The following is a 17,915-nucleotide window of genomic DNA, read 5'->3' as shown; positions in this document are numbered from 1 at the left end:
TGTCTCCCAGCAGTCACCTTGATGTCTTGCGGTCTGGTTGTGGCGACACTTCAGCGATGCAAAAACATGTCTTGGTGCTAAGGTGGCAATCCACCCTATGTCTGCTGACTGTAGCAGCATGGTGAGCGAGGAGCTGTGCTTGGAGGCTTTGTGTGAATAGACATTATCTGGGTCAGTGCTGTGTGGGTATGTAGATGGGGACTATGGTGTGTAGAGGATATAGCCAGTGCCGAAGCCTTTGTGATTTCGTGTCATTTATTCGAACACAAAAGAGAGGAGATGAGGAAGAAGGAGAGGGACCAGGGATGGAGTTTAGGAGGGACATGTGAGGGAGAGGAGATAAAGGAGAATAAAGGAAAAAATGAGGGACAAGGTGGCTGTCATTATCCAAATAAATGAAAAGTGAAGTCAGACAGATGGACAAGTCAAGTAGCAGAAAGACACGCGCTCCCACAGGCAGGTAGAAGTACAGAAGACTGGTTTTTACTCGGCCCATATATCCGTTTGTCTTTTAAGAACATCTGGCCAGTAATAATACCCTGCTGCCTGACACTTCAACAGCTTAATGCCCTAATGCCTGCAGCAGTGCGCACACACACATGTGTACATACACACATGGACTGCATACACACAAAAATCTCTCGACTTGCTGTCTAAATCCTTCTGTTAGCAGCCCACTCCCTTCCAACCCACACCTTCATGCTCTCAAGCTCCCAGAGCTGCCACTAAGAGAAGAGCAAAGAAATGAGGAAACTGTGTGTGTGTGTGTGTGTGTGTGTGTGTGTGTGTGTGTGTGTGTGTGTGTGAACATAGTACATGCAGGAGGGAGCCCTTGACCTTCAAAAGTCTGTATGTGATCAACATAAAAATGCTCACTTTACCAACTGCCTCAACAGTTCACATCACACACACACACACACACACTTCTTCTGTAAGGACAGAGGCAGAGATCGAGCTCCGTGTTGGAGAGGCAATAAAGGCAGGTTCCCTACTGAGCTTTCGACACACACACACATCTACACATATACACACGCACACACACACACACACATACACAGCCCTCTGTAAATGAGCTCAATCTCTTTCACAGGTGTGAAGATTAGCCTTTTCCTACATCTGTTCCCTGCTCAAGCCTTTCATTATGAACAGAGGCAGCAATCCTCTTATGAGATATAAATGTAAAAATCTATTGTGCGTGTGTGTTTGGGTGTGTGTGTGCGTGTCTGCGCCTGTAGTCTTTTTACGTGTGCGTGCTTCTGCATGGTCATAGTCCTTCTTTCATTACATGCACATGAGTGCATATCTTGATGGAGCCCTCACAGCACATGTATCATATAACTTTCACTTTGTCTGTGCAGAACGTAAGTTTTCTAGCAGACAACAAACAAAGGCTTTTACTGTAAATCCTTTCCTGCTGCTCTGCGGTCAGAGCCAGGTCTGATCGACGGAGCAGCAGGCCTTTGATCGCTGCTCGTCGCTGGGCAGACAGAAAGCCGAGTTCCCCTTTCGCAGGTTGAGCAATGTTTTCCAAGAATGTCAAATAGAGTTTTTTCTTCTTCTCTTGAGAATGACATTGTACAGAACTTAGTTATCCCTCCTAAACGTTATGATCTCATAGTTGTGGTCAAATGGGGTATTCGAGTGTGTAAGGGGCTAAAGCAGTGTGATGTTTTCCTGGCTTTAAGGGTTACATGGCTGGGCCTTAAAGGAACAGTTCAACAGTGGAGCTATTTCGTAGTGAAAAACAGTTTATTCGTCTCCTTGAATGGTGGAAGTTTCCAGACACAGGTGGTGAGCGCAGATTTTGGTTTTGATCTCTATACAGTCACGATGATGCCAAACCTGGCAACCTAACTATGAAAAGACTTCAGAAAGTTAAATAATAGTAAAATATTCCAACACGTAACTCTCTGTAACTCTGAACTGTGCTTTTTAAAACTTGATTTTGGCACAAATTCTGAGATCATTAACGAGCTTTAGAGCTCCTGCTAGCCTGAATTCGTTACCTGTTGTTACCTAATTTAACAGTCACAAACATGCATCCATTTCACCTGATTTGCTTTCCCTTTTAACACATCAAAAACCTGGAACTCTTGAGTCTAACATGAGGTCAGACACTGCACTGATGCCCTGTCCTATACACACTTCCTATTGTTTCTAAGAACTGACATTCTTTCAATAATGGGGCAAAATGTCAAAATGAAATGGCCCAAACAAAGCCTAATTGAGAAAATGCTGAACTACTCCTTTAATGCACTGACATGAGAAGAAGAAGAAGAAGAAGAAGAAGAAGAAGAAGAAGAAGAAGAAGAAGAAGAAGAAGAAGAAGAAGAAGAAGAAGCAAATACTGCATTTTGTTTAAAATATTATTTCAAGTCATGTAGCTGTCCACAAACCCATTTAGTCATCCTCCACAGTTTTCCAACAAAACACATAGTTGACAAGACAATTCACACTGGATCAGATGCACATTGGATTTGTTCCTCTCTGATTTAGACTTTGGTTTCTGTCCAATTTGAGAAGTGAAAAGAACAGCAGGAGGGCTAAGTGGAATCAGTATACAAGTGTGGTGTGACTTTGAAAAGTTCTGCTCGTAAACTTGCTTCATATTGGCAGCATCAAACAGACAAACGAATGGGAAGAAAGGGGAAGAAGCGGACCGTTAGACAGATATAGCCGGTGGACAGACAGACATGTCATGCTGACCTATATTACTTTTGCCCGCTAAGAAAGAGAGAGAGGAGACGAGAGCAAGAGAACTTGTGTCGAGGTGACAGGTGTCTGTCCTTCTCCACTCCGTCTCCTCCATCTCTCAGGCATCTGAGGCAGTAATTGGTGCTGTCAGACACACAGAGAAGGACAGAACACGCACACACACAAACACACACCTAGTCACAGCTGCACACAGGCACACACACACTCCTGTCCTTCAGCATGTACCCCTAGGGCTTAAGGCAGGAGAGGTTTGAGAGGAGAATTCACTACATTCGCTACCAGCTGTGAGGCAGAGAGCAGAGGAGAGCGAGGGAGTATGAGGTGGAAATGGAGGGGGTAAAGGAAACAGTGGCGGACAGAAACAGAGAGAGAGAAAGGAAAGCAAAAGAGAGGGGATGAGGTGGGGGGCTTTAGCTGCACAGACAGAGAGAGGCCAGAGATGGAGGAGAACTGACGAGGCTGCGCAAATGTATGTGACAGAGAGGCAGGGAGAGAGAGAAAGTATGTGTTTGAATGAGAGTGAGAGAGATTATGTAACATCGGCGGTGACAAAGCAGATGAGCGTGATTTCATGTGATTGAGCGGCAAAGCTTTGGCCACCGGAGCAGCAGTGCACGCCGCATACACAGAAAACCAAAGGTGAGTGAAATCAAACCAAGCCAAAGCTACTCATGTATTGGTTCTGCTAACAGGCCTGTGTAGCAAAAGTGTGAGAGAGCTTATTCCTCTGTGCCGCAGAGCTGCTTTGTTGGCCAAAAATGATTGAAAACACATACGTGAGTCATGCCATTGTTGGGCTCGTTGCTATTTTTCCTCAGTGTGAGCACAGCTTTAAGTCAATGCCACACACACCACCCTGCTGCGTTTAACACTCCCACGAGCACCAGATGTGTATTAATCCGCTGCTAAAAATAGTCCCTCAACAAAAAACTAAAGTGCCCCGCTCTTTCAGTCAATAACTGTAACATTATTTTTCAGATGTAATGGTTCACTTATGTTTTCCTTGAAACAAATTGATATGTAATAACATGTCTGAGGTGGTGCTGAGACAAAACATGCAATTTGGTTATTGTGCATAAAAAATAGAGACCCTGTTCCTGGGATACAATTACAATTAGCTCATTCCAGTTATTTCCAATTCTAACCTGAAGGATCTGTTTTTGCACAGCAGGTCAGCTGAACATGCCTAAATGCTCAATATGTCTCCCTGTGTTACTGTGAATTACACACAGGCTTCAAAACACAAGACTTGTTACTCTGAGGAATTATGCTGTAGGAAATAAAACATGAGTTACAGGACCTGTTAAATAAATCACCTAACCTTTTCAGAAAAACCGTTTGAAAAGGTTAAGTAAGTCTTGTTTTTCCAGAGTTTCTTCCAGACTGTCTTCAGTTGCAGTGAATGCACTTGGGATTGAAAGCCACAGACAAGTCAGGGAAGTCAGAAAATGAACTGTGACTGTTAATTGGTTTTTAATGAGATTTGTTTAATGAGTCTGTTTGATTTGTTGCCAATAAGAAAGATGTACAGCCTTATCCTTATCATAGCCTTAATAAAATACCAATATATCATAATCACATTAATTATGATAACTTTGTATGACATCACTGTCAAGAGGAAGAGCAGCCTCCATCACAACAACAACTTACTGGTGCTTGTGTTTCAAAATGTATTCCCCATTTCCCATGAATCACATTATTTCCTCTTACATACTCAGTTACTACTTGCTCTGGTTGTACTCTAACAATGGTGTCTCTCTCTCTGTGTGAGCAACATCCCTCTTAATCATACAGTAAAACAATTCACCGGATTTAATCTAATCCGGCATCCCCAACATTAACAACATCAAAACATACACAGACATTTAAACACGCTTTGCGCCTCACTTTAGGGAATAAGAGCTGAGCATGGGGTGGGAAAATAGAAAAAGAGAAAGATGAACCCGTGATCTATAAATGTTTAACGAGTGCAGACAGAGGAGACGAGGGCTGCGAGGAGGAAGAGGAGGAGGGGGACAGAAAGAAAAATGGTGAGGTGAAAAAGGAAGACAGCATCTGAAAGGATGGCTGAGGAGCAGAATGAGCGGAGAGAGAGGTGGAGAACAGTCCCATTACAGAAGCAGACACCAGAGCAAGGTTAGAAAATAGAAGAGAGGAGGGGAGAGAGCCAGAGATTGAGGGAAAAGGCTGTAATTGGAGGTGTCTGGTGTTTGTCTAACACAGAGAGGCTAGTAATGATTCCATTAGCGCCTCACACCGAAAGAGAGAGAGAGAGCGAGACAGATAGAGAGAGAGAGACAGGGACACAGAGAAAGACAGACAGAGAGGGAGAGAGAAAGTCAGAGGGAGAAAGCAGAGTGACACAGAGGCAAAAAGACGAGGCTGGAATGGCAAAAACGCTACGACAAGATTCACACAGAACCTCAGAAGATGAAAACAATGAGCATCTGAACAGATAAATTGTACAAAAGAAAGAAAACCACACACGAAAAGAACAAGAGAAAGGGAATTCAAGGTGTCCATTAAAAGGCTTGTTCACCTGCACGATGAAGATAATTACAATTGCCCCTGCAGTCCTTTCCCCAGCTCCCTCTCCCCCACCTCACCCCTTCATCTCTTTTTGTGACAGCGAGCGAGAGAGGGTGATTTAAATGCATTAGCGGAGTGTGTTTTCCCTATGGAAGACCTGCAGACTGTGTCAGGGCAGGAACCTTTTGTTTGGAGCGCTGAGAGGACTCTTTAAAAGCCTGGCCCTTGTTCTCTCAGGGACACATTAAAGCACAACGCACTGGCTTGTTGTACGTCTCTGTGTCCTCTCATGTCTTTGTTAAAAGCAGGATGATTACGGATGCAGTTACATTAGTTGGCTAAGTGAAATTTTGATGAGGGATGGGAACAGTATCGGCATAGAGGCACGTGCGGGCAAAACAGCACAGGCACCGGTGTCATTTTGACAGAAGAGAGCTGATTTCCAGGGTGTGAATTTGGCATAATTTCACAGCCAACAAACAAATATGAGCTATGTTAGGCCGACATACGTGGGACAGCAAATTCTCCCGCTGTATGAGGAGGAAATTTCATTGCTATGCAAATCCTTCCCACGATCCCACAAAAATGTTTTTCCTAATACCGAGTAGGTGGCGCAGACAGCCCTGCGGCGCAGAAGCTTCAATTCACCACGAAGGAATTAAAATCTTTTGGAAAATGTTAGTCGATTGTTTCCAGAATAATTGCTACACCAGAAAATATGCCTTGAAATTAATTGAAAGCAAAAACCTGGCTTTTCCTTCCTGTGTTGGAGACCTAGACACCTGTTTTGCCGTCAAGCAGACACACACAGACACACACAAGAGCACATGCGTCCACATCTGTAGTGACTATAACTTATCAGACGAGGGACACATATATTTCCTGACCTCTGACCTCAGACTGTCAATAGGAGTCCATCATTACCTCAGCACACAACTACAGCACACATGCACTAAGACACATACACACACATGCTGTTACTGAGTTAGAGCTGCCTTGTTAAAGGAGCTTACATCGCTCTATATATTCTCTCCGGAGCGATAAGACTCAGGAAGCAGACTGATGAGGTCATGGAGATCACTGAGGTCAACCGCTTTGCTGTGTCAGACTGACTTTAACTAAAGTTTCAATACAGGGAATGTGACATAGGCGAATGCGCTGTAGGTAGTGAAATCATTTGAGAGCCTGTCACCGAGATCACCTGTCAAATAACCACAGCGTGTCATTTTACAAGACAGACGTGCTCAACAGTCTGCGTTTCATGATTGAGATGCAGCCAGAGTTCTGCCACAATCTGTGCACGTTAGCAGCCTGCAAACTGCAGAGTGCCGCTTCTGTTCTTATTCACTTGTCTCTAAGGCCCAACTGCCAAGTTTTCTGGGCGTCTTGGCTGCCGCTTCTCCAAAACAACTGAAATTGCATTATGTGCACCGATTTCCAAGTCTGCAGTGATGAATATCTATGATTCCATTTTCTTTTTGGGCGAGGAAGCGAGCCCGTGGGGACAGGTGACGGCGTGAGCGCAATGCAGCTCGTGCACTGAAACACACACAAACACGCACGTACTGCACACACCATCTGTGGAGTTTTACGATTCAATAATCTACTTCCTGAGGCATACCTACAATGCAAACACACATCAATAAGCATTTTCTCATACACACTCACACCGCTCTCCTCTACTCAGCAGGGAAAATGAGATATTCAGCTCTGACAAACACACGCACTCAAGAAAAAAAAAGAGAAGAAGACGAGATGCCTTCAAGCGACTCGTACCCTTTTCTCTGCAAGAACTGTCCTCGCAGTATTGGGAACTGTATAAAAGTCATAACTCCCACGCTAACACACACACACACACACACACACACACACACACACACACACACACACACACACACACACACACACACACACACACACACACACACACACACACACAAAACTAAATACACAGAGCTGTTGTTCCATCCTGTTTCACAGCGAAATTCATAGAGAGCTGAAATGCTTCTGCACACACACACACACACGCGCATTTACACATCACATACTCACATTGTAGAGAGCAGAATGGATATGATTGGTGTGTTTTGTTTATAAGAGCACTTCTGTAAGCTGCAGAGGAATCTCATGTGTCTCAGGTTTCTGTCATTTCTGAAGGCCAACCTTTCTGAGACCTGTGCATACAGTGATGCACACTACAGAACATGCAGTCAGGTGCAGACTGCGTAAGAATAAACCCACTTTCTACATACGCTCAAACATTACAGCAAATACACGACAACACTGTGTACACTTGTCTTTCTTGCTTCCTAAATTTGTCCGTCTCTCTCTCTCACACACACACATTCCCACACACGCACCCCCTGCACCCCCAACCCCACTCACGTTGGCAGACGTCCTTGTTCTCCTCGAAGCCTGGTTTGCACACACACCTCCCGATGGGAACCAGCCAGCCTCCGTCTGCACTGCAGTACATCTTGGGAGCCTCAAACTCCTCAGAGGCGTTAACACACATGCCGTGGACCTCCACCAGTGCCGTGTCTCCGCCTGTTATCGTGTCGGGGAACTGGGCCAAGTTGAGCACAGTGAGGGGACACTTCTTGTAAAAGACCCTGACTGAGACCAGAGCGATACAGGCGCCAAGGTCCTGGAAGGCCAGGTAGAAACCCTTTTTACTCAGGTTGCTGATGTCACGCACCTCCGTGTTCAGCTTCATCACACGGTCGCCAACGTCCACCTATGGACAAAGGACAACATTTTTTAATATCTTAGTTCATTTAAATGGGAGCATTCAAATTCAACTGGTGCATTATTTTTCCGGTCCAAAAATATCTAAATCTGTTTTGGTAAAATACTGCTGCCTGAAATTCAGGGACTGCATTTCCAAGACAGAAATAATTATGTTCTCCTGCAAGCAAATGGAATAAGATAACTAAGTTTAAATATAACCCACATTGAAACACAGATTTATTTTCTAAGAGTAGGAGGTAAACAGTGAATATCTAATTTTGGAGTGCAAAATCTGCTATTGGAGAATTAGTTTCATGCTAAAATCAATATAAAATCAGCCTAGAAAACACAGTAAAAGAGGTAGCTTGCGTACAGATGCAATGGAAGAGACTTTCATCTCTTTTTTCTTTTAAAGAAGGGGGACAGAGGGTAAAAATCCCGATGGAAGACAAAGCAAACATTGGATGAATATAAGCACTGGTCACAGTCACTTAAGTGATACCCTTTAACAACAAGGTCATCTGGGAATCTCTATTTCATGCTGTGTGTGTGTACTCGATGCAGTTTTTTGTGTGTTTGTGTACGTCCATACCTGAGTGAAACTCTCATCTGCAGCAATTGTATCAATCTTGACATACTGGCTTTCCTTGATGAACCACAGGTTGGCATTGTTGGACTCATAGTAGTACATGTTGAATGTCTGCAAAGCAAACAGCGTCCTTCAGCTTTCAGGCTCTAGTTTTGAAGTTATCACACACAAAAGAATAACACGCAGTGAAGCTAGACACATAAAAGTGAGAAAGTCCATCCAATGTGAAATTTTAACTAGGCCCTCATAGCTCTCCAGTTATTCTGCTGCTTCTCTTCAAATCTCAGTCCATCTGTCTCGATGGCCAGTCAGCAACACTGTCTGCAGCTTCATGAAAGTGCTGCTCTGGACTGTCTCATACAGCATTATCTCCACTACTCATTCTGGAGATGTAATGAGAGTGAGAAGGGTACAGAGGGCAGACAACGTAGAGAGAATTGAATACAGAGGAGCGGCCGTATCAGGCTGATATGAGAGAATGGGGGACAGTAAAAAAAAATATACCAGAAGTTAAAATATACGAGAAGCCACAAAAGAAGCCTCCAGAGCGTCGTCTGTTTCATCCTGCAGCGACTCTCTCATGTCATTCACTTCCCGCCTCTTCTCTGTTTATCTGTTTGTTAGCCATCAAACTGAGCTCCCATGCGTGTGTGTGTGTGTTAAATAAAAAAGTCTGAAAAATGATGTTATGCTGTACAGTTGTTACAGTTGAAGGACACTACTTAGGAGATTTACTCAAGAACTGTACTGTACTGAGGTACCTGCGATTTCTTGAGTATGTCCATTTTCTGGTAATTTATTTATTTTTTAGTTTTGTTTAGTTTAGTTACCAGTTACTTTGCAGATTCAGGTAATCAACAAATAAATTATGATGTAATATTACAGATTAAGATAAAGCTTTATTGATCCCTGTGGGGACATTCACAAGCTACCCAACTGATAAACTGTAGAAGGTAGTTAAACCACATTTACCAGCCAAACATTAAAGTGATGAACACATTCATGCATCAATAATTCTAATCCATTAAATGGGCTGAAATGGGCCATTCTGCATAATGAGTACTTTTACTTTTGGTTCTTTAAGTATATTTTGGTGCTAATACTTTTGTACTTAAGTAACTTAACGTAAGTACAAATGAAAACCTTTTGACAGGCCTTACATTAGTATGTTCATTTCTGTGATACTCATCCTGTGAAATCCTCCAATATTCTGTGTAATGTGGGGACACAAAATAAATGTCTAGTGCTCCACGTCCCTCCTGCTCGCCTCTCATGCTTCAGTGTTTTCTGCCTAGATGTTCTGCTGCAGTAAAAGGAAGCCGCAGAAGAAAACAATACAGCATAATTGTAACAGATATAATATGAGGCTCATCCAGGTTTAATTGAAAGCTCAGAGAAGTGTTATTGAAGGCAATTTGGTGATTTAGTTGATTGGCTAAGCACATTAAATTAACATTAAAGAAAGTGAAGACCGTGTGTGATTTAAGGTCCTTATTTGTGTTCTCAATTAATCTACCATGACAAATGTAATATGTATCTACTAACTTAGTTATACATTTAAGAAGTGAAAGGAATACTCATTACATTACAGTTAACTTCATTTTAAAAGGCCAAGAGCGCTGCACAATCAGAGAATATTTTGTAGCTTTAAGTGATCTTTCTGAGATGAACACCAGACTCGAAACAATTTCTGCCTCCACTGTGTTTTCCAGATTACACTTACTCCTGTTCTATTGATCTCCATCACAGAAATGTGTCTTTTTACCTGCTTCCCTCCAAAAGAGACTGCACACAGCTGCACAACGGCACCCATGGAGCATGTCAAAACTCAATGTCTTGTCACCAAGAGTGAACAAAACAAGCGGCACAAATTGCAACAGGCTTAAACACACACACACACACACACGCCAGATGCAAGGACAGTTTTTATGTGCTGCCATACTGTATGCATATGCTCAAAAGCTGCGTGTGTTATCCTGTGTGTGTGATGCAGACCTCTTTGCAGGTGCCAGGGACCCCAGGCAGGCTGTTACAGTCCCTCAGGGTGAATTTGATCTCAATGTAGACACGCTGCGCTCCTTCTCGGCTGATGTGGCGTGTCCTCAGCCAGTTGTTCTGGTTGGCCTCCATGACGTTACACACCTGGTAGGTCCTCATCGGGGTGTTCCTCTCATCCATCACACTAATCTCCTCCCACTGAGAATGAGAGAGGAGGTTTAGAGAGAGAGGATAGAGCTACTAGATGAAAAAAAGATTTCATTGCCTTAAAAAAGAAATTTCTGAATGAATTTAACATCTTCCACATTTATCAGATGTACATTTTTTTGATGGAGAGGTGAGTGAAGGAAGTAAGAAGATGTGGAAGAGATGAAGAAAGAAAATAGCAAAACGCTGGGAGGGATGTGAAAAAAGAGTGGAAACAGGTGGAGGAAAGAGTGGAAGGTTAGTGAAGGCTGAGTAAGATGAAGAGAGGAAGACAAGAGAGGCGGTGAGGGCTGCGGTGGAGTGTTTGCATTGATGCTGGAAGTCCTTTCAAAGAACACAGAAATTTCAAATCAAAGACTAAGTAGATGTGCAGCCAGGGCAGAGCGACATTCAGCAGCACAGGGCCGGCTTGACAACAGCACCACTCAGCTGTAAGATCGTCTTATTTCGTCGCCACTCAATGGACAAAGGAGATCTCAGTCCAAAGACTGCTTATGAGGAAACTGGGCCCAAGTTCAATCAACTGTGGTTTTGTGCAAACCCAACACTAAGCCTGCATGTTCTGTTTTCATGTCTGGGTGAATATGAGTGATGATCTGTGTCAAGATGACTGAAGGACTGTCTTTGTCTATGCTTCACGTGTGCAGAGAGAGCATGTTTTTTCAAAAGTGAATGCGTGATTTAAGAGGTAGGAGTGTGCGCATGAGAGAGACACACAGAGGGAGAAAGAGGGAGAGAGAGCGAGAAGGAGTAGGTAGGACAGAGCTACTTTGTCTCCCGTCATCTGCTACCATCTGTTTCCACTTCTGACTAAGGCAGTAATTGAGAACACTTCTCGCATGAGCAGGAAAACATTTCTATCTACACACACGTATACCATCACAGACACACGCACGCACACACACACACACACACACAAAGAGAAAGAACGTTTCTATTCCTTAAAGAAAAGGAAAAAAAACCAACATGGTTTCAGTCTCTCAAGATATCTGATCCATTGGAAAGCTAACTGGATTTTCTTGGACACACACACATATACAAAGACACACACATACACACACAGGCTGGATGAGTCCTAGTTTGCGGTGAGGGATGAGAAGACCACCATCTATGTTCTGAGCTTCTGTCATCATCTTAAGACGGAGCTATAAGCTCCAGAGTGATGAGCATGGATCGCCTTACAGTAGTCAGGCCATGTAAGCACACAGACCGTCATACAGAAGTACTGGCCTGAGCAAATACTGTATGCACACGCACTCATGTGTGCATACACACCTGACCTGCAGGAGTAACTGCCTGTCCTCCCTAACATGTCCTGAAATTCAAATGAAAGTCAAATGGTTGATGAACTGAGAGGTGAGAGGAGAAAGAAAAGAGAGGAGACGGGCCAGTAAAAAGCACCGAAGGCAGCAAAAAAAAGGCAAAGAGAAACTTTCAGACACGCCGAGTCCAAGCTGTGGTTGGATTCTTGAGGTTAATCTGAAGTGACGGCCCAACAACCCGGCAAAAGCTTGACGCATTTCACCTCCGAGTCCTGAGCACTAAAACAGATCCGCATAAAAAACACACATTCTCACATCGACTCGCGCACTCTCTGCAGCTCTCTCGCGCGCTCAGATGCCTTTAATCCCCACAGAAACGTCTACTGTGTATGAACTGGAGCTCGGACAAAACCAACGCTTGATCTTGACCCAACAGTCCTTCAACTGCAGAAACAGACAGAGGGAGGAAAAAGAAACGCGGGAAGAAGGAAAGAGGGGACAGAGGAGTGTTTACGCTGGTGCGGTCAGCTGACACAAACGTCCCTGACAGCCAGTTCAGAGCTTTACATTTCAAGGATGTACCACTGGAGTCGCGCTCCACATCAACTGAGAGTCATTGTGATCAACCACACTCGATTCAATTAAAAGAGCAAAATACGAGCCGGACGGAGGAAGGGAGAGAGTGAGAGAGAGAGAGAGAGAGAGAGAGAGAGAGAGAGAGAGAGAGGAATGAATGTTGGTAAATTACAGGCGCGCCTGGCAGCTAAATAGACCCATCTGTGCAGAGCCGAGACCAGTCAGACATCACAGGACGGTCGCACACACCCACAGACACACACACAAACACACAAAGCTGAGTCCCCAGGGAGTGGTGATTAAAGCATTTATGGGAATAGTCATTGAGGGATAAAGAGGGCTTTATGATGTCTTTGTTTATTTCTTTGTAGGCAGAGTTTGGAGTGGCTGGATTACTGCCACTTCCTGGTGAGCGACTTATTTCCCCAGTTGGCGAGTCTGTTCATTGTCACTTTTGCCTGGCGTAAAGCACAGGTGTGCTTATGAACACGAAAACAACCTGCTCGCCTCCGTGCTTGCTAATGATACAGCGCCGCTTGAGAGAGAAATCTTTAAAAAAACACAACTGGGAAAATGTTTGGATAGGCTGACTCACACACGCACAAAGTGAAAACTGTTGCCTGTGTTAGTACAGTCTGAACGCTAATTAACATTCAGAATGAGACCCTCCTCCCTGAACCCTCAATCACCTCGGCCAATCAGCACGGAGCCCGCTTGATTGCTTTGAAGTGAAGCAGAGACGTCGGATCGGGGTTTAAGTTCAACCATTCACCAGCTTAACATAATATCCCTCCTTCTGCAATCATCTGACGGGTACACCTACGAGGACATAATTGGCCTCTAATTTCTAAATGTGGCTCACTGACGGGATGGAGGAGGAGCGGGGAGGGAAAAACAGAGATAGAAGATGAAAGCGGGGGGGGCAATGAGGGCTGAGGAGCCTCCGGGGGAGTAGAGATGCTGTGGGGCCTCCCATTTTCAACCATCATTAAGACGTATCTGTTTTGTGTCCCTCACGAGGAACACCCCCGCTCAGTGACAGAAGTGGGTCGCTCCACGGAGTCTCAGGCACATCCGGCCCTGCACGGCTTGGATTAAGTTTGACCTGCGGGGGTCAAGTGAGGTTTGGGACTAATTCAGGTAGACAGTGGTCTCAGATTGGTGGGAATTGCCTCTTGCTGAGACCATTCTCCAGGTTTTAAGTTCAAAGGTCAACTAGATAATCCCCCTGATATGAAACATAAGACCTTCTCACAGCCCCGGCACCTTTCTCCTCTCACTCTATCACTCTCCTATCGCTCTACGTCTTACTCCTCATTTTTCTCCTTCTCTTGTCCTTTGAGACATACATTATGTTTAATTACATTAAACAAACGGTAATGTTGCCAACACAACTGACAGCCTCTACTTGTCTCTGTACTCTTATTTATGATGTATGGCAACAATTTACAGTAGATTTAACTAGAAAATTGCTGGGTTTTTTTCAGTAAAAAAGAAGATACATTTACTAAAGTGCTAAAAAAATGCTGTCGGTCCAGGAGCAGCAAGTCGATGCATTCAGCTTCATAATGCTAAATGTACATCTTGCACAAATAATCCCGTAAAGCTTTTTTTTTTTTTTTGAGTCGTGAGGTACTGGGGAAATTCAAGCTGTGTTGGCACAGTTTTCCTCAGGATAGTGCGGTGAAGTAAAAAAAGAAGTTGGTGACGTGTTGGAGATGTGCTGGTTTCCACAAACCACAGTCAGAGCTCGTCATCCTCAGCTCTTCATCTAACTGCTCGATGTTTCTACTTATCTCTCCCTGCCGTATTTACAACTGATCTTCTGACCAAATAGTGCAGATTTCGTCCACACAGTATCTTGTTGCACGGGCCTGTTTTTGCTCCATTGACTCCGTGAGAAATATATTGCAATTTCCTGTAGGCGCCTCACAATATTGAAGCGGACTCCATGTCCATGAAAACATGGAATGAAAATCCATTAAAACCCGCAGGTACAGACCAATCAGCAGGCAGGTGTGACAGCAGATGATGATGTAAGTTGCCCTTGTTTCACAAAGCATTGACATGACACTGCACGGCCTATTTTAATCCTAAAACCTCTGAAACGATACAGCTCCTTGTTTGAAATGAAGAAAGTTAAAGCTGTTTGCTGCTTCAGCTGCACTTGCTTTGTTTTGCTTTAAGCCTGTTTGCCCTCTAGCTGGTTTGGAGAAACAAGAATTTTATTTTATGGCAAAGTCACAGCTAACTAAAGAAAACTGCGTGCCTATTTTGGGGAGCAGAGGCGGCTATTTATCTCATACAGTTTTTGCCTTCCACTCTTGTCTCTGTCACTGACAGTGACTCGACTCAAAAAGAGCGAGGAGATTGTGTTTATCTCTGAGGAAGATAACATCGCCTTCATCGTACCACAAGACAAAATCAGAACAAGCTTTAACCAATTTAATCATTTCCTTGGTCAAATAAAACAGCTGATAAATGTTGTGGCTGACCCCAAAATAAAGAAACTCAAAGACGACGCTCTTGTTTTTACAGCGTCTCAGTTGATGCCGTGTTATCACAGACTATTTAAACAACCTCAATTCCACAAGAGTTGAAGACACAATGTGATCATTTGAAAACAAACAATGGTTCCTGATTCCATGCACTAATATCCTTCATGTGTTCACAGAGTGGTGAACCTCTCTCCATCCTTGCTTGTGAGCGACTGAGCCTTTCCAGGATGCTCCTTTCATACCCAATCATGATACTATCACCTGTTACCAATGAAGCTGTTTACCTGTGGAATGTTCCAAACAGGTGTTTTTGGAGCATTCCACATCTTTCCCAGTCTTTTGCTGCTCCTGTCCCAACTTGCATCAAATTCAGTATAAGCATATATTCATACCAATGAAGCTAAAGAGGTCAAACACTAAATATAATGTTTTTGTACTGTTTTCAGTTAAGTTTATGTCAAAAAGGATTAGCAAGTCATCACATTCTGTTTTGTTATTGTTTTTCAGCACAATCACAGCTTTTTAGGAATTGGGTTTGTAGCATTTTTTCGGCGTCGTGTGGACGCCCTCAGAACCAGTGTCCGCTCAGTTTCTGGATACATTCAGGGAGGAGATGCCAGATCTCTGCCGTGTTGACAGCTCATGAAAAAGATATACAGGATGGAGTTTATTATATATTTTTTACTTCCCAGCCAACACATTTCTTTGAGAGTAAACTGACAACACATGTTCTTTTGCGGGCCATGATTAAGCCACCCAAAACTGAACCACATTTCAATAAAAAGTAACTTGTGTACTCTTTGGTTTTCAAAAATTCAATTGGACCTTTTGGCTGAGCCACACATGGAACAGATTCTTTTCTTCTATAAGGACCTTGGTGAGGAACGAACAAAACATACACAAACATCCACAGTATGGCCACACAATCAGAGCATTTCGCTGAAGTGAACTTGATACCCTTTCTTGCCTGAGAAAATAACCTTGCTTAGCTCTACTCACTTCAGCTGCCTCTCTGCTGCACACAACCATGAAACCGCGTGTGGCATCCTGCAATTTAACACACTGACGTTGAATAGTGGAGAGGAAGTGTGACTCAAGGGGAATAGAATTAATTCAGTGCCATTCAGCAGCTCCTGTGCTAGAGTGACATACAGAACCCACTCATTTCTTTATTGAATGCACTTTGTCGTTCTTGCTCTCTACGCTCTCACTCTCGCCCTCTTCCTCTCCTCTCCTCTCCTCTCCTCTCCTCTCCTCTCCTCTCCTCTCCTCTCCTCTCCTCTCCTCTCCTCTCCTCTCCTCTCACTTCTCTGTTGTCATTTTCTGATGCATGGTGTCTTCACTCCAGACTCCTCTGCTCCCTATACCTGCAAAAGGCTAGTTACACAACCCACCCCCCACACCACATGCAAATACCACCAACATGTACACAACATGCTCCTCTTATGTAAGAATATTTACCCCTCCACCCCGTCCCTTCACTCCACCCCAAAACTCACAACCCGTAATAAATGGAGGCTCCAGTGCCACAGCATTTGCAGCGCAGCGGAAATAATTTGTAAATTCCCCCTGCAGACTCCCGATTTAGCAAGGAGCGCTCAAGAACCCAGTGCTCTCTAAAACACACACTCCAGTGCTGCTGCTGCTCGCTCCCCACTCGGTCCCTGAAAATAAAACTCAACCTGCTAGTTGTGATCGGATTGATTCTTTCGGTGTCAGCTGTGGCATGAAGAGAGGATGAGTTCTTGATTTGTGCGTGTGTATACTCACCCCCTCATTAGGGTAAGCTTCCCAGCCCAGGTCGGCCAAAGCTGACATGGAGTCCAGCAACGTAACTGCAAGAACACAGAGGAGAGGGAACGAACATGTTAACACACACGTATTTCCTAAAAAGAATCATACTGTTTTCCATATCCAGAGTGGAGATACTGCTGGCTGGAAAGCATCACATAACCTCAAACTATACTCTTTACCTCCTCTACAAAGACTTTAATGCTCGTACAAGGACGTCTTTTGTTGTGTCGAGTACAACAGCGGTAGCATCACAAGCAGTGGTAAACCCATAATTTCAGCTTGAAGATTACTGTGGTTGCGTTGCAGCTGTTATGGTTCAAGGGGACGCAAAGTCAGTGAGTGAAACAGCATCAAGGCCCAGCGGCGGGAGTATATTTTACAGTTACATTTACATTTTGGATGTTTAAGTGACACTCCACCCAAAACTTCTCCTCTGAGCATCAACCACTCACCCCGCAGGCTGGAAAGAAATGCTGTTAAACATCTGAAGCTTGTGTTTTTTAAGGTGAAAGGACGTCAAGTTGTATTGAGAGTGGTTACGATGACATTTTCATGAAACAAAATCGAAATGTTTCAAAAGATTCTCCAACCTCAGCTGCGCCACAATCATCTACTTAGCTGCTCATCCGTATGCTCGCTTCATTATTGTATTTTTTTCGCCAACATATGGCTGCTTTTGTCTTAATGCTCATCACCCCGTCGAGCCCACGAGCAGACACATGTGTTGGTTTGCACAGAGCAGGAGCTTCCAGCTGTTATAATGGTCAGATGTGCTTTATCCAGCTCAGTCACTGGCTAGAACAGACTTATACAGCAAGAGAAATTTGAGAAGTTTCTGTCAACATTTCACTTTTTCCTTCAAAAGGTCAGTTCACCCAGTACAAGAACAAACAAAAAACACGTTTTCTCACTTATCCAATGTATACAGACTCTTTAGGTCTCTGAGATGTCTTACTCCCAAATACAATGGAGGTGAATGGAATTCAGTTTGTGGTACTCAGTGAATGAAAAATTGCA

At 43.9% G+C, this 17,915-nt stretch overlaps 1 protein-coding gene across 3 annotated transcripts in view; it reads right to left on the bottom strand.

Moving 5' to 3' along the window:
• The window catches only part of epha4b (eph receptor A4b), an 86,166-nt gene that overhangs the window by 53,711 nt on the left and 14,540 nt on the right, over positions 1-17,915 (bottom strand). For all 3 annotated transcript variants that reach the window (XM_070974943.1, XM_070974945.1, XM_070974946.1), the window contains exons 2-5: positions 16,875-16,939; positions 10,559-10,759; positions 8,567-8,674; positions 7,630-7,981 (exon numbers count right to left, since the gene is read on the bottom strand). In XM_070974943.1, the coding sequence (XP_070831044.1) occupies positions 7,630-7,981; positions 8,567-8,674; positions 10,559-10,759; positions 16,875-16,939 (726 nt within the window). The remainder of the gene's footprint in view (positions 1-7,629; positions 7,982-8,566; positions 8,675-10,558; positions 10,760-16,874; positions 16,940-17,915) is intronic.

Source organism: Chaetodon trifascialis, chromosome 11 (assembly GCF_039877785.1).
Source record: "Chaetodon trifascialis isolate fChaTrf1 chromosome 11, fChaTrf1.hap1, whole genome shotgun sequence".
Lineage (NCBI taxonomy): Eukaryota > Metazoa > Chordata > Actinopteri > Chaetodontiformes > Chaetodontidae > Chaetodon > Chaetodon trifascialis.
The sequence above is the reverse complement of the archived record's forward strand: the minus strand, read 5'-3'. Positions and strand labels throughout refer to the sequence as shown.